The sequence below is a fragment of the Buteo buteo genome, chromosome 25, assembly GCF_964188355.1.
Source record: "Buteo buteo chromosome 25, bButBut1.hap1.1, whole genome shotgun sequence".
In the NCBI taxonomy this organism is placed as follows: Eukaryota; Metazoa; Chordata; class Aves; order Accipitriformes; family Accipitridae; genus Buteo; species Buteo buteo.
In genome coordinates, this window is record NC_134195.1 from 11451166 (window position 1) to 11476361 (window position 25196).

The window sequence follows — 25196 nt, forward strand, 5'->3', positions numbered from 1 at the left end:
CTCCTATACTTTAAATAAAGATACAGACACCTCTAATGGACAAATCATCCCAGCCTAAATTATGGAGGGGTTCATGCTGGCAAATTTTAGGTTTCTACATGAAAGCTGCAGATCTAAACTCCCACTTGTAGTCCCTGGATTTGAAGAGTCAATGCAGTCAGCAGAGTCTAAGAAGGGACACCCCAACCACAGCCAGCTGTCCACTGCAAGATGAGATTAAAAACTCTCCATACTGTATCGACTGTATTGATTATGCCTCCACATGCCAAAATGGGGAGAATAGACACTGAGTTCACATGCAGACACCTTCACCTTAGACACATAGATTTAGCAGGGATTAAGCCTTAGATGGCACAGTTTAGCAGTCTTCTGGAGGCAGATGCCTACATCTCCTGCACAATGAACGGGCAGAGGGAGATGCCTTTGCAAGGGGTCTTTCTAACCAGGAAAAATTTGGTGCCCTTAAGGCAAGCGTCCACACACACTACTCTGTAGCCACACTGCCGTTTCCCTGTGTTTCCTGGAGCTGCACTGAGCAAATGCATGCCAGGCTCAGACAAGCCCACATCCAGCTGTGGCTGGGCTCTTTCCTCATCTGTCTCTTCTGTTCCTTTCTCCTCTAGTTACCATTTTTCTACTTGTATGCTCCTGGCTCTTCCTCTTGTTTCCCATCCCGGTGATGGCCTGTCTGCAATAGAGAGAAGATGTGGAGGGGAGAGGATGGTGAGAGGAGTGGGAGGAAGCAGAACTGGTGAAAACACCAGGGGCAGAAAAGTCCATTTGCTGTATACCAACATGAAATAGCATAACTTTTTTCAGAAAGGAAAGTCAAAAGGTAAAAGACATGGGGGAGGGGGAAATCTAGTCTATAGTTTATACCTGAAAACCATCTAGCTGTAGTGCATGTGACAACTGGCTGGCTTCCTCTGCAGTTACTGAACAGGAACAGTACAGTTTTCCAGCAACACTGCCCGCTCAGTGGCAAGTTAATAGTTGGATGTTGATTTGCCATCTTGAACTGACCATCTGAGAAGCCTGTGCCAATGTACACCAGAGCTGAACAAACCAAATCCAGTCAACCAGCAAACTTCAATGAAGGATTCACCTTCTGGAGCACACGGGAAAAAGCAGCCTCTCCAGGCAGGGCTGCAGCAAGGAAAACCAGAGGAAATCCATCCCTGGCAGCCAACCCCGTGGTCTTTTTCTTTCAGGGTGAGGCTAAGACAGTGCTCGTGGTCCTGTCATTCAGTCCCCAGGGATATTAAACAAAATCTACTCCACGCTCTATATGGCTACTATTGAAGGGCTCAGAGTGTTTCATATCAAGCTACAGTTTTCATCAGACTGGTCAGCTCAGCACCCTGCCAGCAGGAGGAGGGCCCACAAGGAAGAGCAGAGCACCCATGAATTTTCAATCCTTGCCCACAGCAGACCGCTGACAGGGAGACGGGTGTGCATGCATCCCAGCCCTGTTGTCTGTGCCTGGATCCACTGCAAAAGGCTCCACGCACGAGGTCATGGGATGCGGGCGGGGAGGGATGCAGATTACAATGGTACCCTTTCAGTTCTGGGCCCTGAAAGGTGGCATTCACTGCCTGCTTGACACTGCTCCTGGCCATAGCCCCCGGCAGTGGTAGCCACTCCACTCGCCAAACGCTGCCTGTCTTCACAGGGCAGGGAGCTGCCGGACATCTGTACCTTGCTTCAGGGGCACAAGGACAGGAGAGCAGCATCCAGGTGATACAGGGAGGGCTACTAGGACCATTATGTGACCCTCTGTATAAGAAGATGCAATTACAAGAGCAAACACCCTTTTATGCATGAGCACATATGTCAAAACAAGCATGAGACAGTACTCATTGCACAAGAGGAGCTTCATGTTCAAAAGTCATCCCATATCCTTAGGGTTAATCAAAACTCAGCTGAGGCAATTACAAAGATAAATCTTTATCTGTGTGGATCTCTCACCTACATAGAAAAACAAATACTGAGTGGCTCCAAATTCTACATCTCTCTGCACCTATGTTGGTCTCCACATCTATTCCAGAGTAACTGTGTATGGCCCCTCTCCACTTCCCCACCCTGCACTGGTCTGGAGTGGAGCAAGAAAAATAATTACTCCAGGATAGTTACGCTGATGTCCATGTAGGGGCAAACATGGGGTTATGGAGCCTTAAATGGGCTTATGGAGCTTCCATTGCCATTATTTCTGTGTGTGAGACAGAGCAGAGAATATGTCTCTAGCAGATGTGAAACTAATTTGCTTAAACTGGGAAGTTTTCTGAATTTTTCATAAAAGAAGGTATTTAACTGCTATGATTTTTCAGTAAAGTTTGAGTGGTTCACAAGGTTTTTTCTTCCCATCGAAGTTATATATTCCTCTTGCATTTTTTTGCCATATATGTGTATAATTAATAATAATACATAATGATAATTAATGATACACACATACTCTATATACAATTCTGCTTGGAAAGTTATAACACATTCCCTAACATATCCCAGCCCCATTTCACAGAATCCATCATATTAGTCTAGCTGAGCAGAAACATCTCCACCACTGCAGGGTTTAACTCAACATCTGCCAAACTGGTGAAAAGAATTTTCTTTCCATGCTCATTAAAGTATAGCTGGCTCCCATAAGCTCACCTATGAGAACATCTCACCATAAATCCTCATCTCCACATTGGACTTGAATGGAAGAGAGGTGTATTTCACAAGGCAGTGCTTCATCTCACTTCACAGTTTTTGTTTCTGACCTCTTACTCTCTCCGTGGGCAAGGAGTGTTCACTCTTTGGGAATGGCAGAGATGTCTTACATTAACATCAACAGGCCTGTTAAAAGGTTCAGACCCAGTAATGCCCACTGGCTTTTTTTGGCTTCTCCTGTTCTATCTGCTATATTGGGTTTTTGTGCCCAGACTTTGTCAGGTCTCTTCAAGAGGTAACTCATCATGAGTGACGTGGGCGTTTCACTTCTTTAAGGGTCCAGTATCCTATAACAGAAAACTGCAGGATTATAATGACTGACTAACAATTTAGTAAAAACTCTATTAATGGATGTAACTCCATTAGACCAAAAAACATACCAAAAGGAGACCAGCTCTGCACCATCACCAGGGGCATCCTCCAGGGACCACCACCGACCTTGCATTTCTGAGTTACATGCAAATGCTCATCTGTGAAGGGTGGATGTCATCACACAGGTGCTGAGGACCACTTAACGTTGGCTCAAAGTCCATCTCAGTTGGTACGAAAGCATCATTTCACTTCATTACAATTCATAACTCACCAGATGAAAGACCTCCTTCATGCCAAAAACCCACCCCCACATAGTATAGCCCCTCCTCAGAGCAGTCTGTCATCCCCAAGGTGACTTTTCAGGCTAGTTGATGTCTGATCTAGAGCAGATACCTTGCAACCCCTCCCAACACAGCAGTAGCACAGTTATGATGTTATTATTAGGAGCTGCTGTCTTCTTCAGGCAAGAGAAAAGTTACTGAAAACTCATGAAATGACGCTGAGACCAGCCACATCAGTAAATGAGTGCTCAGTAGTTGCAGTTCACCTCTTTCCAGTCTCAAGAGTAGATCTGAGACCATAAAGTAACCTGAATCTCCCAGAGGTCCCACAGACCAGTTGTTTTACCATCTCCTGTAAGGCCTTAGCAGCAATTGTCACTACTCTGTAAGGGACGAGAAGTTGATAAGACAGTTTGTGCCACTCCCAAATGGAGAGAAAGAGCTTGTACAGCTATCTTTCAAACTAAACAGCCTGTAAGCAAGTTGCAGCTATGGATTTTGTCCTCCCCACTTCTTCCTTCAAAGTCTTGCATAAACGAATATCCCAAAAGCAAGCTTTGCGCATGTGAGCCATTTCTGTGGCCAGTTACTGTAAACAAATATTTGCTCAAACTGTTTTCCGTTAGTTGTCTCTACACTCTCTAACTTACATCTTTGGCAAACAACATCCAGATCAACATTAATTTGTTTATCATATAAAGGCAACCCTATTTGCATTTCTTGGCCATGGTTTTGTCGACCGCATCCTTCCCAACTCTTGTGATAGAGTGTGACACAAGTAAGCCCAGTCACCTTTTGCCTATTCTTTCCTCTTCCCACTCGGTGTTCAGCACTTTGGAGCTACCTTCATGGACACAGCAATGAACGATTTACCGGACTAGTGAGCATCGGTGCTGTTTGTCCTTGCTCCCTTTTCAGGATGGCAGCCTTTTCTAGGTGGGATGAACCAATTCTCTGCAGTGCACCATCTAGCAAGAATGAAGCCTTAGCCTCATCAAAGAATTGTGTGTAGCACTCCTATGAGATCACTTTTATCAATGCAGCCTATGTGTTGAAATAGCTTTTCTGTACAACACGGGAACTTTGATCTCCTGACTCCCGGTCCTGTGTCTTAACCACAGACGAAGCTTGAAAACTTCCCACAGGCTTCTCCTCCCCTGGTCATGCCTATACACGGGTATCTTAACACCGTCTTGGAAGCAAACATCAAAATGCTGTTGACATCCTGTAGCATGCAGGCAGTTTTATTTGTTGAACCAAAGCTGAAAGGCAAACCCAGGGACTGAAGCCAAAAGTTATTTCACCAGGAGCCAAGACTGTCACCTGGAGTCATACTTGCCTGGTTTTATGAAGAATTTTACAGCAAACATATTTCTTAGTCTCAGGGGCTTTCCTCCCTGGACACATATAATGCCCAATATTTGTCTTCTAACAGTGCACAAAAATGGTTAAACAGACTCCCACCATTCAAAATAGTTGCCATTTTCACAAAAAACAATTTGGATTTCTGCATAACAAACTTGAAAGACAAATCACCTGGCTACAGGATGGCATTCCCACTGAAGTAGCCAAGGCCCACAATACAAAATTTGGGTCAGCTTCATACTGGCTCCGGGACAGATGGTAACTAACCTTACACTGAACTTGATAACATCTACTTTACCCACCACCGTAATAATTTCAGCAAGTTTGAATTGGTAAAATGAGTCTATCCAACTTTTAGTTATGCATGCCACAGCGCCGTGGCATTTTTGATCTGACAGTAAAAGCCTTGAAGCTGGACTTCCAGCCCCTGCACCCGACAATGCCGGGTTATCCCGGCAAAGGAGCTAGCTAGGATGCAAACATTGAGTCTGCAAACAGGATCAAAATGAAAGGCTTTCACAAGCAAGAAATACTAAGGACAAAAAAAAAAGGGATTAGAAACAACAAAATGAGGCAGATCCAAAACGCCGGAGGCGCCCAGGGCCCCCTGTGTTGCAGGGGGTCCCCCAGCACCACCCGCTTTACCTGATGGACAAGGGACATCCATCCCTGGTCCATGGCCTCCCTGCCTCTTGGGGGGCACCAGGAGGATCCAGCTGATGATGATGACGGAGGCAGTCCTGCCTCCTCACCCTTTCTCACACACAGCCGTGTGCTCCCACTGCCAGCCAGCCTCCGGCCTCGACACATCCCCTTCACCAGCAGCCGAAGCGGCGGCTGCCCGTGAGGTTCTGCTTTGCTGACCAGACGCTTGCTCACACCTCAGCAGGGTTTCCCTCCCCGCAGCCTTAAAAGAAACGGCCATGGCCAGCACACAGCCCCTGCATCCAGAGGAGAGCAGGAATTTTGGCAGGCATTTGCGGTCTCGGGGGCCTACTAAAGGCGAACGCTAACAAGGACTCAAGAGCAGGGCTGGCTTAGCAGTGCTTGCTCTCCCGTTCCTATCTTACTAGGCCAGTACAACTGGTTGCGGAGCCACCTAATAAACCAGAGAAAGGAAACGATCCCACTGAAAAACAGCCACCAACAGCTCTTGGGCAGCAGATGAGGAAGGAGTCACTTTATCGATCCAGCGTACGGGTCTCCCCTGCCCTGAGAGAGCAGCACCGCAGCCAGGGCAGGTGGAGGGGAAACTCCTCTGCATGGCTTTCACTAGCATTTTAGTGCTGACGTGGTCCTTGAAAAAACAAAATGCCAATGCAATGGCTTAATACCTGTTGCTTCTAGAGCTGCCCAAAGGACTGTCGCTTGCTGCTTTGTTGCTTCACCATTTAGTTTCTCCCCGCAGGCCGACATGCATATCCACACCGCTGTATTACACCGAGCACTGACAACGGAGGGTCAGCACCCACCTCCATCTAACGTAGCCGTGAGCAGTCATGCTGTAAGGCCATAAACCAGTGACACTGCTGCACTGGGGTGCTGGGCTCTCCTGGGGTGGAGGAGACCGCTTGTCCCACCACACCAGGCTCAGCCTCAGCGGTGGCATTCCCCCCGCAGACACACGGCTCTGGCTGGAGCTGCAGGAAGGCACGAGAGGACTCTTGCAGCTCAGAACAGCAGCCTGTCTCTGTCCTAAATGATCAGCAAGCCCTGATGAGGTCAGGGAGAACTGTATATGCAGAGGAGTTTCTGGTTAAGGAAGCTGTTACTGAAAGAGAAAAGATCCTGTTGAGCCAGTGCAGGTCCACACTGGAAAAGCAGGCAGCAGAAAAGCTTCCTTGTCTTCACTTGTAATAATTGATTTCAAGGGTCTTGTCTACAGTAAGTTTGGATGTCTCAAGGCACCTTGCTTAGAACACGATGGATAGGGTACCACTGCAGAGTCTATTCTACTTACTAGAAATTAATTTTTAGAGAAGCTAATAATGAATAGAGCACTGAAGGAATAACAAGCTGAGAGGACTCCAGAAGTCGATTTGGGCAGCTGCCTGACTGAGGGTAGATCGAGTATCATCAGATCATCACCAGCAGATGTCTAACAAGGTTTTGAAAACTCTTATTGACCAAAATTCATGATCTGCCTAGACTGGGCATTCTGGTGCTTAAATGTCTCTAAAGTTAGAAAGTAGGTGGAGTGGGGTGCAGTGTCAGGTATCTGCTGCAAGGATATTATTTCTTCTCGACCTGCTTTGGGTAACTGTGGACAACAGATCACTCCCTTTTTTATCCCAATGTTTTGCATATTGAAAGATTTACTGAGGTGCTTTTATCCAGCATTTTTTCACTTACGAAGTTGTCACAGTGAAACAAGAAGGTGTAGTCTTATCCTGGACTTTATTTTCTAGAAGTGCTGTACCCCATCCCTATTAAGGCTTATCATCAGTAGTGAGTATATGCAAGTACCCAATGAGAATTAAGTTTCCTTTCACTTAACACTGACTCATTTACAAAAGAGAATCCTAGATGATTTTGTATTATATCATGTGCGTGACTCCATGTCCTCCAAACTTCTCAGAATGCTTCTGCTGAAACCTTTTTCAGGTCAGGATGCCAGTACACCACACCCAAACGCGCTGGAGAGAGCTGATCAGGGACGACCACAGTCAGGAAACAACTGAGACAATTCTACTCTGTTTTTCTGTGAGATCTTTCCACAACCTTACTCGCTGGCCATCAGATGACTAAATGCAAAGCTGAAGAGCGGTGCCTTGCAGATATACCATCGACATTCACATTTGAGCCAAACGCGTGAATTAGCAGGATCTTTTCCAAGTATTAGGAGCATCAATTCACAAATGGTTTGTGGGTCACATTCACAGTCACGTTGCTTTGCTGCAGTTTTCACTTAAGGTAAGGACATGACTCCATGATAAGAGTAACTTTTCCACCAATCCACACCCTTGAACCCCAGTTGAGTTGGCATGGTTCAGTTAACATAGTTTTTAAATGTAAGATTTGTTGGGAGATTAACCTTGAAAGGCAACACCTACAGGAAACTACACATCTGTATGTTTTCTTTAAACGAAAAAGTGAAAATATTTTATCAGTGAGATCTTTGGAAGCCACTGCTTCCCTTTTTTCTGGAAGAGGGCTGCATGATTTAGTTTTGCACATAGTCTGCTGATAAAGATGCTTGCAGGGGAGGCAAGTACCTAATATGCCCGCCTGAAGCCTTCTTTGACTAACATGATGTTAAGGAACAGCTACCATGATTATAAATGGTACACGTCCCCTAAACTCCCTGATGGGACTCAATGACCTTCTCTCCTTATTCACAGGTTGTTTAGCAGCCATTAGGTGGTTTTAGAGGTATTGGGAATTTACCTGGGCAACGAAGAGTAATTTTTAACATGGGAAGGGATTTTTCTCTCAGTCTTCTGCAATTTCATAATGGTAAAGCTTTATAATAAATCAAACCATCATTGGTTTTACAGGGAAGTAACATATGAAGAAGGGAAAGGAGCACTAGCAATCCATTCTTCATTCACAAGGTTGAGTCCTTTTCCTTCTTAGACTAGAAATTTGCATCTAAAAGCCAATTAAGAGCAAATCCCATTTTTTGGTCACTTGAAAACAATGGTTTTTCAAGAACGACAACTGGCTACTCAGAAATGTCAGGCCACAGGTGACAAGCATTTCACACTGTAAAGGGGGATCTGAGACTCTTCTGTTAGGATGGGAAAGCAAAGGAGGCTTAAAAATGGTCCACTAATTAACAACGTAAACTGCTTCCTTACATGAAGGATGCCTCCTTTTTGCTTTTCTTGGAAGAAAAAACTCTGACATTTTCTTTCTTTCCTAAGCAAGTTATAAAACTTCTCCGTGTTATAGTAGTTCATATGCTCCTGAAACAGGGTTTGAAATTTAAGAATGGCAATTGAACTCAGTCTCAGTCCTTGGACTTGTAGCATTTGGGCATGACTCATCCATCACATCTGAAAAGCTGCCTACAGAATCTCTTTCATCAAGCTGGATGCCTACAGGGCTCTGGTGTTACCATGGCGAAGGACAGCAGACGACCACATGAGTACTTCTGTACTAGATTCTCCACTCTTTGCCCTCAGGAGAAATTCAATTCAGCAGCAAAGATAAAAGATGTTGCTTAAGGTTTTGGGATTTTTGCATCCTTTTTAAGACTCAAAAAAGACTCAGTGTTTTTCATCAGCAGACAGAGAAAATCTGAAAGACAGGTCACAGGCCTGACTTCTGGAGTCTCCAGGAAGACCGAGGATCAGGACAGGAGCATTTATTGCAAGAGATCTTCAGCACCCAATAGAGGCCTCTAAAGCTAATGAATTTCAAAACTCTGACATCTTAACAACAAATAGGTAGTTTCACCACTATTTTGAAATACCAAGTATATCTCAGGAAAACTTATTCCATGACCACAGTTAATATTTAAATTTAGAGAAGTTGGAATTGAAATCAAATGCACACACTAAAAAAAAAATGAATCAACTCTGAATTGTAAAATGTTAAATATTGACATATGCCTATCCTAATAATTAGCAAAGAAAAGGTATGACATGCCCTTCTGCTGGATTTTCAAGTAAAATACTACCGATGGATTTTAAAGTAAAATACTATCCATGGATTTTAAAGTAAAATACTAGTGCTTCAGCACAAATAAATCTCATTTTCCTACTTTGAAAAACTATTGCATACACTGTGTAGTTAACACATAATACCTGCCCAAACGCCATTTGACTTGAATGAGTTATTCAAACAGGCTACTCTGGATGCACCATGTTTCGTGATCAAGCCTTGTAAAACAATCTGATTTTCTCAGAGTCAACATTTTAGAAGAGTGTCATCATACTCTTCTACTCACATTCAGGTACTTACACACATCTGTCCCTTACACTTCCTCAAAAGCAATTTTTTTCCCAGGCGTCCAAGAACAAATTTACCATTACTGACAACAGTAGCATTAGGAACAACTGTATAAACAAACTGTACCTAATCGCTACCATTAACGTGTTGTGTAGACTTGCTCTGAGTTTACTATAGCTCATGTTCTGTCTATGGCAATGCACCTACTATTGGTGGGGCACCACCAGCAACGTTTGGCCAACAGCTGTAAAATGCAGAATCGTTTCTTCGTAGAGCTACATTATCATTAAAAAACACATACTATTTTTTTTCTGTGGCAGAACTTTTATTTGGAGGGAAATTATAACTTTTGCATTTACATGGCACAAATTATATACAGTACACTTTCCATGATAAGAATTATGATGCTGTTCACAGAAAGGTATCAAATTTGAGATAAATAATGCATAAGCTAAAATATACAAACCAGGGGTGGAAGTGAAACTATTGGCCATTTTTATTATCTATAGAAGAATTTCAAGGAATAATGTTAATTCAATGTTCAAAAATTTTTAACAAACTTCTAGTAAAGTTAATTGAAATATTTATAATACTATTCAGTTGTTGCACAGTATTTCCAATATACAATCAAGAAGATGCACAGAACACAACACTTAATATGAAAAAAACCTATTGCACCCACAATTTAAAGGTTTCACTGCCTTTTGGATGCTGCACTACCATATTTATATAAACATTTACAACACTTCAGTAAACACAAAGGTTCTAAATGTAGTGCAGCATTATGGGGGGCCACTTTCAGCTCTTAAAATAAATGTTAAATGCCCATATAGTGTGCCATTTATTCTAAGCTGATGGTTTAAGCTGTAACCCTTAATTCCTACTGTGAGTAGCAAACACACTTTCCCCATGTTCAGAAGATTACCATTCCTCTTACTACATACTCTATATTCCAACACCTATACTGTCCTTGGCTTCATTTGTCATTTTGGCATTTTGCCTCAGTGCTTGTGATGACTATCCCTTATATTATTTTCTTAATGTCCTGTTAAGTAGTCCTGTGTAGAATCTGAAGCAAAAGAATCGGCATCTTCATTATCAGAATCATCACTACTGTCATCAGCCGCTGGCTCTCCTGTCAGTGCTATCCGGGCATAATCGTCAGTGTCTATAGACTTACAGAAGTGAATGGCATACTTCAGTTTTTCCTCTAGTACTTGCTTACAGGAATACCTGGGCAGCTTCAGGAGAAAGAAGCAAGTGTATGACTCAGGAAGAAAGTGGTCTGGAGGATTGTATTTATCCAATACCTGTTGAAAACAAAAAGCATAATATTTTTGATTCACTGTCCAAACTACAAATAAATATCAAAATAATACTTAAATTTTTTTAACAGCATGTTAGATTTGTGATTCTGATGCTGAAGTTTCTTAAAACAACAATGAAAAGACCAAATCCATTTTCCCTACACTAAGTAAATAAATAAAAACAGACATAGATGAGCTTCTTTGATCATGAATATGTAGTTGGGAACAATCTAAAAATGATTGTATTACTTCAGCAAATACCAAAATATGATTTGAAGATTGTTGTTCTTTAATTTAGCTGAAATTAATAACTGAGCTGAATAAAATGCAAATAAATGCCAGCAAAAACAGTTCATGACTGACAGGGGAAAACTACCAAAATCCAGAGATGTAAATAGTTGGGAAACGAAACGAATATCCACTTGCCCAGGTCAAGAAACAAAAATATTTATATACATTATAGGTCTCTGTTGCACTGTCGAATCTACAATGTAATGCTGCATAAACAGTTTAATGAAATCAGCCTGTTCTCTTGTTATGTCATGCTACTACTTCTCCACCACCAGCTTTTTAAAATAAAAACCCCACACCCCATCCCATACATCTTACCTGAATAACAAAGTCCCTCCCTCTGAAGTCTGCAATAGTCCTGGGCAGCCTTGTTCTGCCCCACACAAAACGCAGGAAGAGAGATCGCTCTGTATTGGAGAAGGACTCCATCACTTCCCAGAACCACTGTATTAAGGAAGCAGTTGGTTCAATGCCTTTATAAGTTGCTACAGATTTCAGAAGGTGGAGTGGAATATCCGGGCTTCCACATACCTGAAAAATAAAATATAGTGATAGGCTACAAAAGTCTGATCAAATCAATTATGGGTGATTTGTTCCCTCCATTCCTTTAAAATACTCAAACAGCTTTTACACTGACAAAATGAATGTTCAAATATTTGAAGTGCTGTGCATAGTCTCCTATTACAATAATAGTAAATATACATCTTCCCATCAGGGGACAATAATGAATCTTCTTTCATATTCCTGAATTACATAAAGAACTAAACATTTTGCTTGGGACTAATGTCTCCAATTCACCTCCTAGGCCCCTGGTTTGTGGGGGTTTTTGGTTTTGTTTGTTTGTTTCTTCCAGAAATAACTCATTACGTCACTGCTCAGCTGTATCAAAATAACCTTATTAACACCAAGAGGGCAATTAAACATTTTCTAGTTTTTCCTTGGACAAAATGTTTGCAATCACTGTGAACAGTATTTAATGTGGGTTTTGGATTAGTAAGATATAAGTGAAGAATCTCACTCCAAGTTAGTCTGACAGAGGTAGCAAAGCAGAAATTGATACCATAGTTTCCAGTTCATATCCTGTAAAGAGTGAAAGTAGAGGAACTGGAACAACACGGGCCATCCCCTCACGAACTGCTGCAACTTGTTCGTCAAATTCATGAAGTCTGCAGAGACACATTTTCAGAGTTTCTGTTAATGTCATTTCTAGCAATTATTTCTAGCAATTACTGTAATATCAAGGAAATTTAACCATTCTCCTCAAGTCTCCAGCTATGTGCTAAGGAACATTAATGAACATTTATCACACAAGATACTTGACTTATAACAGTTTCTACACCAATTCATATTGCACAGCAAGCTCAGTATGGACAGATATCTCCCAATATTTAGGATATTTTATTTCCAGGACTATTCATGTGCTGTGCCTGTCAAGAACAAGCCAATACCCCATTTGGAAACAACATGCTCTTGGGAAAAGAATGGCTGTACTTTGAAACTCTGCCTGCATACATTCGCAACACTAGACAGACATTATGGTAAAAGAAAAATGGGTCTGAACTAAAACATGCTGTCTGAAGGGACAGGAGTTGTTGTATTTCAAGACAGATGAAAGTCTAACATTTTGCTGCTTCTGCTGCCACCCATGATTTGTGTTTTGCTTTTTTTTCCCCTGTCAAATAATTTCTGAGATTTTTTACAGAACTCTCTAGAGCAGAGATTCGCATCATTGACAACTCCTGTCCTCATGCTTGTCATCACCAAAATAAACAAAGATGTTAGGACAAACTTCGTCTTTTGCATCCACTTTTTCACATGCATTCTATTCAGGTGCTAGTTTTTCTCTCAAGGGCTTCATATAATTAAACAACTTGATACTTAATCTAAACATTTAAATCTTTTTCCCAAAGGCCTTTTAACTGTAAAATGCTTTAGAATTTCTCGCCTCCTTTGAGGACAGCCAGAACTGCCAAGAGAACAAAACCATTTCTTCAAAGGAATGTAACATTTTACATAGACATATCATTTATCCATTCCAAATGAAATTTCTCTCTACTGTCAAAACCAGGTTTAAGTATTGGTGCATAACCATCTGGGCAGGGGGGAGGAGAACAAAGAATGTAATTCAGTAGTTGTTGGCAGACACTATAACTACAAACTAATAAGCAAATATATAGTGATGATACAGTCCTGCTCAAGCACTCTCTAAACTAGTTCACTATGGCAGAGAGAATAAAACCACTATGAATCAGTTTCTCATCCAAATTATCTAAATTTCCATATTTCAATAGGCACTAGGCCCACTGCTTCACATAACAAGATGCCTGTGGTTGCTTCTTAGCTGTACTTGTCTAGATTAGCTGTCTAGGTATTTAAGCATCCAAAAGCCTGTCTTCTCAAATACCGAACAATTATTTCCCACTGATTTCAGTGCAATGTTCAGTTTTTGGCACCTGTAGGTGAATTTACTTGTCTGCACACAGGTGTCAAACTAATTTTATGGTGTCCAAGGAACTAATATTTTGTTTTGTGTATTCCAACTTAGATAAGAATAGAGTAAGAATTCAACTGGGACTGCTCTTGACTGCAAATGATGATATGAAAAACTGTGGGAGCAGCAGTACTAAACCTAAGCTCTCTTCACCAAGAACTTAATGATCAAGCCTATTACTTTAACGAATAGGAGAAGAATTAGATGGATGGGGCATTTCTCTACCTGTAAAACCAGCTGCCAAAACTGCTCTGTCAGGACAGCTATTCAAATCTATAGCCAAACCTGCTAGTTTATTGTTTTTCCTAAAAATTAAGTTTAATCTTTTCTCCTTGGATAGATTAAAAGAAATCAGAAAATCAACACTGTAATCACATGAAAACATTAAAATACTTGTAAGAGGCTGAAGTAGTATATTGTTTAAAAGGTTTTACATATTTTTTTAAAACAAAATGCTTATTCAAATCAATAATTTGAGTGACTTATTCAACAAACCTGTAGTTTATTGCCAGTCTCACATATTCAGCTCTATTATCCAGTGTAATATGGGTGTACTTGGAACTCAACTGAATATCTTGACCACTTGCATTAGGCACAGTGAATGGGAGGCTCATAGCTTCAAACTCTTCTGAAGTAGCTTCGTTGTCTCGAATGTACATAAGACCAGGAATAAAATCTTTATCAACCTTTGGAAAATAACAAACCCGAGTCAAAATCAGTTTACTAGCACTATACAACAGTGTCTCTTGCATACAAAATGCAGTACATCATGTATCATCTACCAAAAGCATTGTCAAATGTCTGACCACAACCCATCTAACTTAATTTCAAAGCCATAAAACAGCTTAATATTTTACATAAAATTTCATTATGCTGGGATGTGGGAGTGTGCATGTGTTCTAGATTTCAATCCTTTCGGGAAGCATTTGCCAAGAAACTGTATTATACAAGAAAATGGATTTAAAGCCTAAAAACATAATCATCTCTACGAAGTCCCAATGCTGGTTTTGGTACAAAAGGAATCCCCTTACTGACAAGTAAATGACTCGATGCTTTTACAGTAAGTACATTTCTACATAACAGTATTTGAGAAGGAACTCTTTTTTGTAATGAAGACCTAACTCTTACTCCACATTTACTGAGCTCAGTAAACAGAAATTGAAAGTTTGTGATGTTTGACGTGTGGGCACAAACTATTCTCAGTAGTAGTTTGAACTCATTTTCTTTTACTTCAAAACAGTGGAGGCATGTGCACCTAATCAGTTACTGCATCTTGGCACAACAGACAGTAACAGCTGCAAGAAGGTCTACTGGAAAGCAGGAGTTCAACCACAAACATTTGTCTAGTCAAACCCATGAGAAGATTTGAGAATGCTCTAGCATTCAAACAGCTTAACAACTTGTACTCCCTGTTAAAACTGTAAATTTAAGTCATCCTTATATACTGGCTGAAAATGTAAAAGGCAGTCAAAATACAAGTATATAGAAAACAGGGAATCACTGGAGAAAAACTGATGCTAGAGTCCACTTGTCTTCTGTAAGTTATATCCTACTCAGGAACTTCATACTTACCTCACTGAGATCAGCAATTGTTAGGTTCATTCCTGCAAGCTGTTTCCACACTGGCTCAGCCAGGTTGAGGCTGAGAGGGCTGCCAGTCCGGATAGCGATGCCCAAAAGTACACCTGTAAGTTTAAACATAGTATTTTTCATTTTTTCTTGTTAGATTCCAATATTGTGATCATGTAATGCAAGTAGAATGTCACACTGTTGCTAAGAAATTACCAAGAAAACGGAACATGTTCATATGCAAGAGTGACTTGGCAGCAGGATTTAATAGGAAACAATCTCTGTTTGCTCCAGATTCATCTCTTCCATTTGGTGTCACAATTAAGAGAGGGGTCAGCCCATTCTGAAGCTCCTCGCACATTTCTGCTATTGATTCACTATAACCTCCACCGCAATCATCCACAGATTCACCTTGGAGAAGAAAAAAGGCTCAAAATTAAATGTTCTTCCTTCCACGGGGATGACTGAGCAAACAGAAGTTTACTAAAAGCTACACTGTCATATCTGTTCATATGAAAACCCTTTATGTTTTGCTTATATTTGGATATTACCAGTTCATTGTAAATCGTATTATTTAGAAGATTATACAACATATCACAGTGTCAAAAATACTATTTTGCTAGAGTATAACTAACATTTTTGTGTTATACAATAATCAAAATAAAATAGAGGTAGAAAAAGAAAGTCAAAGCAATGGAATTTCTAAGTGACATTTGAAAGTAGGTATATTTTACATATCTTATATACAGTAGACAGAATAGCTCTTCAATCTAAAATATTTTTAATCAAAAAGCTCAAAGTGATATGTGAACTGTAAAAACAACCCTATCAGTAAAACCAGCTAGCCAGGATTATTTACCAATCTAGACCACTGAAAAACAGGTTTAGGTTTTGCAGAATGTTTGTTGTAAGCAGAAGAGTTGTCCCCAGAATTTGAGGAAAATTACAGACACATTCCCATTAATCTTGAGGTTTTTTAATAAAATCTTTTAAAAAAGCTTTTTACTTCCTAACATTTTAAGCACCTTCCTCTGCCTACACACACAGTTTTCCTCTATCCCTTCCTTCCTTCAGGTCCTCCAAAAAAGCATCTGAAGAAAGCTGCAAGTTAAGCGCAAAATGGGGGGGGGGGGGGGGGGAGAATCCTCTTACCAACAAACTTGACTTTCCAAACACGATGAGGAAGCAGAAGGCTATCAGGGCTAAAGGAACTCATTTTAGCACACATCTGTCCAAACACTGACTTTGTACCATCAGGCCCAGCCAGTCCTCCTTTGCTCCTAGAACGTTTTACCTATTGAGTAAGCATATTATAAAAGTCACTGTAAGAATGCATTTCAGCTGGCATCACTGTACCAATCAGACCATAAGATTAATGTTTATAAAATACTAATGTGTTCAGTGAAACATCTACAGAGGTCCACACTACACTATATCTTGTATATGTATGACATATACAGAAGAACAATCACATTTCAAATTACAGCACTACAGTATTTTTCAGTACCATCTAATATTCATCCCTAGATAGAGATATCACCGACTCCTATTACATATCCCAATCCTCTCCAGGAAGATGAAAGCACTTAAAATCTCAGTCTCTTAGGAGCCCAGAACTATTTCAGAATCATATGATGGTTGAGGTCGGAAGGGACCTCTGGAGGTCATCTGGTCCAACTCCCTTGCTCAAGCGGGGCCACCCAGAGCCAGTTGCCCACAACAAGTCAAAACAGCTTTCAAATATCTCCATGGATAGACACTCCACAGCTTCCCTGGGCAACCTGTGCCAGTGCTCAGTCACCCTCACAGTAAAAAAAGTGTTTCCTGACGTTCAGAGGGAGCCTTCTGCGTTTCAGTTTGTGCCCACTGCCTCTGGTCCTGCAACTGGGCACCACTTGAATGAAGCTGGGCTCCATCTTCTTTGCACCTTCTCTTCAGACATTTATATACTTTGATGAATTCCCCCTGAGCCTTTTCTTCTTGAGGCTAAACAGTCCCAGCTCTCTCAGACTTTCCTCATAGGAGAGATGTTCCAGTCCCTTAATAACCTTTGTGGCCCTTCGCTGGACTCTCTCCAGTATGCCCATGTCTCTCTTGTACTGAGGAGCCCAGAACTAGACACAGTACTCCAGATGCTGAGTAGAGGTGAAGGATCACCTCCCTTGACCTGCTGGCAACCCTCCTTCTAATACAGCCCAGGACACCCATTAACCTTCTTTATGGCAAGGGTACATTGGTGGCTCATGTTCCACTTGGTGCCTTCCAGGACACCCAGGATCTTTTCTACAAAGCTGCTTTCCAGCTGGGTTACCCCCAGCAGGTACTGGTGCCTAGGGTTGTTCCTCCCCAGGTGCAGGACTTCACACTTCTTGTTGAACTGCATGAGGTTCGTGTCAGCCCACCTCTCCAGCCTGCTGAGGTCCCTCTGGATGACAGCATGACCCTCTGGTGTTATCAACTGCTCCTCCCAATTTCGTATCATTGTCAAACTTGCCACGTGTACACTCTGCCCCATCATCTAGATTACTGATGAAGATGTTGACCAGGACTGGACCCACTGTTGACCCCTGGGGTACACGGCTAGTTCCTGGCCCCCAACAAGTCTTCATGCCACTGATCACCACCCTCTGGACCCAGCCGTTCAGCCAGTTTTCAACCCACCTCACTGTCTACTCATCTAGCTCACACTTTGTCAGCTTGTTTCTGATATAAAAATAGGACATACCTAAACATTAAGGAGAAAGAGTTACTGGTTCCAGGATAGGCTGCACTGCAACTTCTGCAACAGGTCCTATCTCTGTGACACAGCTGTTTAAACTGTCAGTGATTACTACGATTATCACCATTTATAAGCACTGCAAATTCCAGCACCTCTGTAACAGAAGAAATTTTTCAACTAATTCTTGGATTTGCACGAACACGAAAAACAGTATCTGGTTATCTAGATGCTTCCACTACATGTCCTGAACTGACCTGACAGTGCTGAATGATTGTTCTAGGTAATATCTATGACCTGACATAGTCATAACTACTTGAGATAATCTTAGTGCAAACACAGTTGACCGCAGTGATAATGATTTTTTTTTTAAATTAATCTAAAAATTTGGAGGTTGATTAGGCCTTAGTAATTTTATTGTTAGAGCTGGAAACATGCAAAAACTATAGGCATGTTCACTGCAGCTAGACAGAATGATTCTTACCAGTTCAGCTGACAACCCTGTGGGCTTTCTTCCCTAGATAAGGAATTTTATGTTCCCCGAACCACCAATACCTTACTTATCTTTAATTTCAAACAGTTCATTGTTCGTCTGTCTCTACTCAGCATTATATCTGTTCATCTTTACAGGAAAATGGAAAGACAGAGGAGTATCAATGATAAAATTTGTCGATAAAGTTTTCTTCCTTTGTTTCTGAAGAAGCAGCCAATGCCTTGGTAAATTCAGTTTTTCTGGATTGCAATCTACTTATTTAATGCATCCTATCTCTACTCATACATCCAATTGTCAAATCTGGGTGAGTTTTTAATACATAAGATAGATCAGAGGCTGTGTTGTTGGCCAGAAAACTGAATACATGTTATTCTAATATTCATTAATGATAATATTTAAATATGCATCTATGATACTTACTAGGACCCTCTAAAAATGATTAAGCACTACTAAAATACACATGTATATACACACACAGATTATTGTGTTTCTTAGGCACCTACAGAAAAAGTGTATTTTAAGATATGATAAAGATCCATAAGAAATGGCATGCAAGGAAGATCTCATGTATTTTGCTGCAAGAAGTGCACACAAAGTGGATAAGAATACAAAAAGCATTTCACCAGTATAGAGAGGAAAGAAATTGAAAGTAAACAGAAGGCTGAAGAAACCCAAGATATGGGTTTTTTCCCTCGGTGTTCTGCAATTTATATTCTCAACCTGCCTTGACTGTAAAGGGACTCCTACAGTGCACATACTTCACCAATATCCATGAGACTGTTTATTCAGAAATAACCCAGACTCATCCTGCTAATCTGTATTTGGTGCCACCCCAATCTACAGTGCATCTCAAAAACCAGTTGTTCTGATGCTGCATACTTCTGATGCTTTGGATAAAACATCCACCAGATTTCTTTCGGGTTTTATTGAAAGGATGACACACTTAAGTCTTCCTCATGTATAATAAGTTCTGTATCAACACAAGCTGGTTTTAATTCAATGGGTTTCTAAGAAATTTGGATGCCCAATAAGTTTTAAGTTGAGAAATCACTTGAGTCTTCTCTTAAAAAGAGGAAAGTATGAGTAGGTCTATGAAAGCAGTAGTTGATTCACTATTTTTATCAAACCTCAGACCTAAAATACAAATTAATCAAGTGGCAATAAAAAGGCAAGCAATCCTGCCTGAACTGAATAGGGTGGCATGCACATGTGCTATTATACATTTAATTTAGTATTTATTTACTAGCAACACAGAATTTTCATTTAATCTGATCATTTAGATGCAGGAATGGTTACAATTTGACTTTTAACAAAGCAATGTAAGAATACCATGAAGGGTTATTGGCATTTCCGCCAGCACCTTAATATATTGCTTGTTGACAAAGACAGATGCCCACATTAAAATTTATTAGGTTATTAGCAAAGAGTAAAACACTTCACTAAAAAATGGCAAAAATTCATACAAATATGTTTAGGCCACAATCCACCACAGGTGTTTTAGCTTTTTATTGTAGAGGTCTGGAGCACAGCATCTTGCTCATGTTTCCAAATCATCCCCCTTAGAGACACAGTAAGTATCCTGTGAAATCTATTTTACTGAATAGGCTGAACAGGGTCAGATATAACCCACACTGAATGCATGGCTTATTAAACACAGATTATGCAGCATCTCAAGTTTTTAAAATAAAGTTCCAACCTTATTGCTGATGTGATAACTTTTTAGCATAAAAGAAGTTAATATGTTGATTAGAGCCCAAGAAGGATTTTCATAAAACAATCTGCCCTCAGAAGATACAAGCTTGTGGAAAACCAATTTTTCTTGGACGAGAGAGAAATGCAGCAGCTCAAAAGCAGCATGCAGTGAAGTGTGGAAGAATCAAGTTCAAGAACTTGCCTCAGTGAATAATCACTTATTGTGAGCAGCACTGTTGCAACAAAGGGGGAGAGGCACTCAAGTCAATCTGTAATCCGGTTAAAGCATTCTGAAGTGAAAACAATCAAAATTTAAGTTCTTTCTCTGAATCTGAAGAACAAAACTTTACATTTGTCTCAAGCAGCCTGAGAGTACCCACTGAAATCCTGGCCATCCTGTAGGACTCTCTCAAACCCACCAGAACTTGGGAGAAATGTAGTACATAAAGACATGCACCCAGAGACTAATAAAAAAGGTTTACAAAAAGATGACAACTTATTAGTTGGAATCAGCTGAGAAAGAGAATGTGTACTGTTAACACAGAAGACAGATCTATGAAGAAAACAAACCCAATTCAAGGATATGTCATGAAATCACTCTCCAGAACAGGTCAGGAAGTATCAGTGTAATAATTACAAGAGCACAGACACAGTCTCACCTGTACCTTGAGGTTTCAGTTATCTATGCTCAAACTGAAATGCTACGGAAAAAATACAGTATAAAAAGATGAAGAGTAGAGAAAGTCTATTCTACACAAGCAGACCAAAAAAGCTTAGCCTGATCAGTGTAGCAAAATGAAGGCTGTCATGAAATGAGTGTTCTTTAAAAGCACATTTGATAAGGGAGAAGACGTAACCAGGAAGGAGGAATGTTACTTAAACTGAAGTATAACACTCACAAAATTACAAATACTTCATTCATTGATATGCTGTGCCTACTTTAAGATCAGATTTTTTTAATCATTATGCTAGTGAGATTTCTGTAACCCACATTTAATAAGGAGTCCTAGTGAGGGGGAAGAAGCTATTCTTAAAGTGGCATTTCATGTATCCATACGTGTGACACTCCTCCCATAACAGTAGGGAACATTGAACCAGGAGATCCTTTGCAATATTACATTCCTGAAAGCAGACATTCTCCTTAATAACTGAAATCTGTTTCCCTTTTAAAAAGAGGAAATTCCTTTCAACTACTGTAATAATCTCTTTCATCTAAAGGCAAAGATATGATTTAACAGCATTGTGAATTTGTCTGCCTATAGGTTGTAACACACTATCCATTTGACACCACATGAGCTACACTGGTACTTAAATACTAGGTAAGTCTGATCGGCTAGTAAGAGGGTCAGTAAGTAAACTTGAGCACTTGACTTCTTCTACTGCGCCCTTCCAGAACAAGGCCCAGGTGCCATTTTGAAACATTTCACTAAACAACCATTCCCAAAAAGTAATATGGATAAAATTGTGTCAAGTTTGGTTTCTTCTGCCATAACGTAGTCCCCCAACAGCGTCCCAAACTGTCTCTGCGCATTCAAGCTTGCCCTCATGCTACACCTCAAAGCATAAAACATCTACCCTCAATTTTATACTATTGAACTACCAGGCTGGCACTTGGGTGAGTTGCTGTACAGCCATCACATTGTATTCCACACACCTTGAGCAAAACAACTACATAAAACTACTATGCCCTTCTATCACAAGGCTCCCAACAGAAAAGATCCAGGGCCAAGTAGCATGTAAAGTGAATGCGATCTACTCTAAAAGGAATCTGGTCCATGTAAAACTTGACCTCAGGACAAGGGAGTGATGTTTGGCTTGCTTTTACACTGCAAGTTAGACAGCTGTTTTGTCCAGTTCTGATAATTCCAATGAAACCACTGAACAACAAGGTAAGCTGAGGAAATATTTTAAACAAGTCAGCATCTGGAAAACAACTTTAAATTAAGCACTCATCTTTTTATTTTATACAAAGGAAGATGAAGTGAATTGACTGTACCACATAATATATAAACTGTAGGAGGAGTCTTCTGAAAGCAAAGGGATCTTAAAGCCTAGCTGCAGTTAAACCCACAACTGCAAGTAAGATGAAAATTCTTAACATTGACAATTAGCTGTTTGAGACTAGGTAAAGCAGCTTTGAATCTTCAATTAAATATTATAAAGAATCAAACAGTTTAAGAATCCACATTTTCATTCTCTGCAAAAGCTAACTCAAGAAATTGTGACCTGTACTTGGTACTGTGTAATCAGGCCAGATTATGAACATGGTCTTTTTTAACATTCACTTGGCTAAATCTAGGACAGACTTAATGTTACAGCAATATTTCATTTCTCCCAGAACCTATAAAGAAGGGAAGCCCTGCAGCCACCAGTTCTTTTTCTAGAGTTCAAGACAGACTGAAGTAACGAACTGGACTACAAGAGAAAGCTGATCTTAATTAACTCAACAGTAGAAGAACACCACTAGGAAATGAGCCCAAAACCTACTCACTAGTTTCCTGCTTAAAGTTAAATACTTGCACTGCTTTATTGACATTTCTGAATTCACACCTACACAAAAAGTAACAAGAACATCTCTGGCAATCTCTTCAGCTTCAACTTCCCAAATAATAACTAAAACAATACATTTTAATCACATAACATTTCCACAAGAAATTTTAAGTTCCTATAGAAAACAGCAAAGAAGCAGAAACAGAATCCAGCTACAACAGGATATACTTTTCTTCACTAACAGAAAACTAATTAGTCAAAATTTTCAGAATTTCTCCATTCTAACCTTACAAAGAGTAGGTTTTCTTACTTTTTACAATATAATAAGAAAAAAAAAAACCAAACGCCACTAAAGGAAAGAAATGCAAGACGACTCAGGACTCTAAGACCAGGCTTCAGTCCATTTAAACTAAAACAACATTTTACTATTCTATGTTACAGAAATATCTATGGAAAAAAAGACATGTCTGGCCTAAGGCACAACATTACATTTTCTAACGTCAATAAGGAAAAAAGCCCTTTTGTATCAAAGAGATCTGCAATCAATATGACCACATGTGATGACCAGCAAAGAATGAGAGTTTATCAGCCTGATTTTTAATTCAAGGGCTTTTTTTTTCCCCCTTCCTGTTCTGTTATGAAAGCAACAGCTGAATAATTCATCTGACCATTTGGAAAGGTAAGAAAGGCATCAGAATCACTACTCTCTTAAATTATCTAATGTAGTGAGTTTTGAAAAAGCAGTCCTTTGTCAAGCAGGACATACTTCGCTCATTAGAGTTTAAATCATTCACTTAATATTTCAGCTAGTGTCCCTCTCCCCCGAAACAGCTACCGTGCAGATGAAAACATACAAAAAAGAAAATCAGCAGCCCTTGCTGCATTCAATTCTTCATTGTTTGATTCTCTGATAAAAATTCAACTCTTCAGTACTCAGATACCAAACAGCCGACACAAAGAGACTTGGCAAATGTATAGCACCGTGGGCTAAACATACAGATACTAAAATCAAAACTTCAGCTTAAGATACCTGTATTCTGTTGAGCTCTACAACTGGCCCATGCTGACGATCTCTCACCATAGTTGCTTGCACAACTTTCCTGAAAGCTGCCTCCTAAAACAGGGAAACACAAAAAATTAAAGTAGTGGCAAAACTGCAATCAAATAAGAAAGCGGCACATATCTCACAGATGAACACATACTTAGTATTAGAAAAAAAACCCCAACTCTTCAGCAGAATAAGAGAAACTGATCCTGCAATACCACCCTTCAGCAATTTCCTTCTGAGTACATCACAAAACACTAGAAAAGGCATAACACCTGCATCTTTCTTCAGAAGAAATGGGAACAAGTATCAAATACTTTTGAAACACTGAAAATAAACAAAAGCAACAGAAGATAAAGCTGTGAGATGTTAGTTAAGGATCATGTTATTTGTGCTAATACAATTCAAGCTAGAAACAGTCAGGATACTAAAAAAGTAAAGAAGAAAGTCTCTCCTGTATCACTCAAAACCATGGCTTGAAAGATTGTACTGCACCCAGATTCAGTTATTACTAAGCAACCAACATGCTGCTGAGTGCAGGTATAAATTAGTTTATACTGGAATAATATACATATATGGAAAATAATTCATGTCAGAGAAAAACAATGAAGAAAGCCAAAGATGAGATCATCTTGCTATGGAAGGCAATAAATAAACAAATAAAAATAAACAAACTTTTCATGCAAATTCAAGTATCTGAAGTTCTCTCACTAAATATTTGGACCTAATTTTACACTGTCAGTTACAAGCAAGCTTTAACAAGATTTTTAAGTCTTTAGAATCTCTGAAGGTTAGCCTGACTTAAATGCCTAGATAAGAATATGGTCTCGCAACTTCTGGTGTCTCTGTTGAGACAGGCTTTTGACAATATGCCTGATATCACATTTTATCTTAAATCTGAAGCCTTTCTGTAACTGTTCTGCAGACTCTTAAAGTAAATTACATTGAATGTGCCTCCTGCACACCCATTCCTATACTTAACATCATATACCTAAAGACGCCCTATTAATAGCACTAACATATAAAAGTGTCATGAACAGAATAGCTATGATTTCCGTTTCCTTTTTTCCAGTTTAGGTTTTGATGAAAAATGCGTGGTCGCACATATTCTGCTGGATTGCTCTACTACACAATTTTACTGGAATCTAGAGAAAGAGTCCTTGAGTCAATACATGCTAAGGAGTCTAGTTACAGGCCATGTGTCTTATTTAAGGACATAGAACAGCACTGCAGAGGGAAACCTAACTGCTTCTCTTTCTCCCAGCAGATTTTGTCTGTTTATATAAGGTTATAATTTTTTGTTAGACAAGTTACTATGACAGTGAGAAAATTCAGATCCAAAACTGATGGTCATACTGAAGGAAAGTCATGCTTTTAAAGGCTTTCAGTATCTTAAGTTTTGAATAGGTGTTGTAGCCTTGAAGCATTATAATTATCTAGACTTCCTCATAACTGATTTTACTTACAACTACAAAAATCTACTTTATTGATTTGAGATTGGACTCCTGTCTTCACTTTTACCCCAGTCTAAAACAAGTT

At 40.0% G+C, this 25196-nt stretch overlaps 1 protein-coding gene across 5 annotated transcripts in view; it reads right to left on the reverse strand.

Annotated features, from left to right (window-relative positions):
* Nucleotides 1–9866: 9866 nt before the first annotated feature.
* HERC2 (HECT and RLD domain containing E3 ubiquitin protein ligase 2) overlaps nucleotides 9867–25196 on the reverse strand; it is a 115626-nt gene continuing 100296 nt past the window's right edge. For all 5 annotated transcript variants that reach the window (XM_075057273.1, XM_075057272.1, XM_075057276.1 and 2 more), the window contains 8 exons: nucleotides 23643–23726; nucleotides 16374–16515; nucleotides 15438–15632; nucleotides 15225–15337; nucleotides 14148–14338; nucleotides 12222–12327; nucleotides 11480–11692; nucleotides 9867–10873 (listed from right to left, as the gene is read on the reverse strand). In XM_075057273.1, the coding sequence (XP_074913374.1) occupies nucleotides 10601–10873; nucleotides 11480–11692; nucleotides 12222–12327; nucleotides 14148–14338; nucleotides 15225–15337; nucleotides 15438–15632; nucleotides 16374–16515; nucleotides 23643–23726 (1317 nt within the window). In that variant the 3' untranslated portion in view covers nucleotides 9867–10600. The remainder of the gene's footprint in view (nucleotides 10874–11479; nucleotides 11693–12221; nucleotides 12328–14147; nucleotides 14339–15224; nucleotides 15338–15437; nucleotides 15633–16373; nucleotides 16516–23642; nucleotides 23727–25196) is intronic.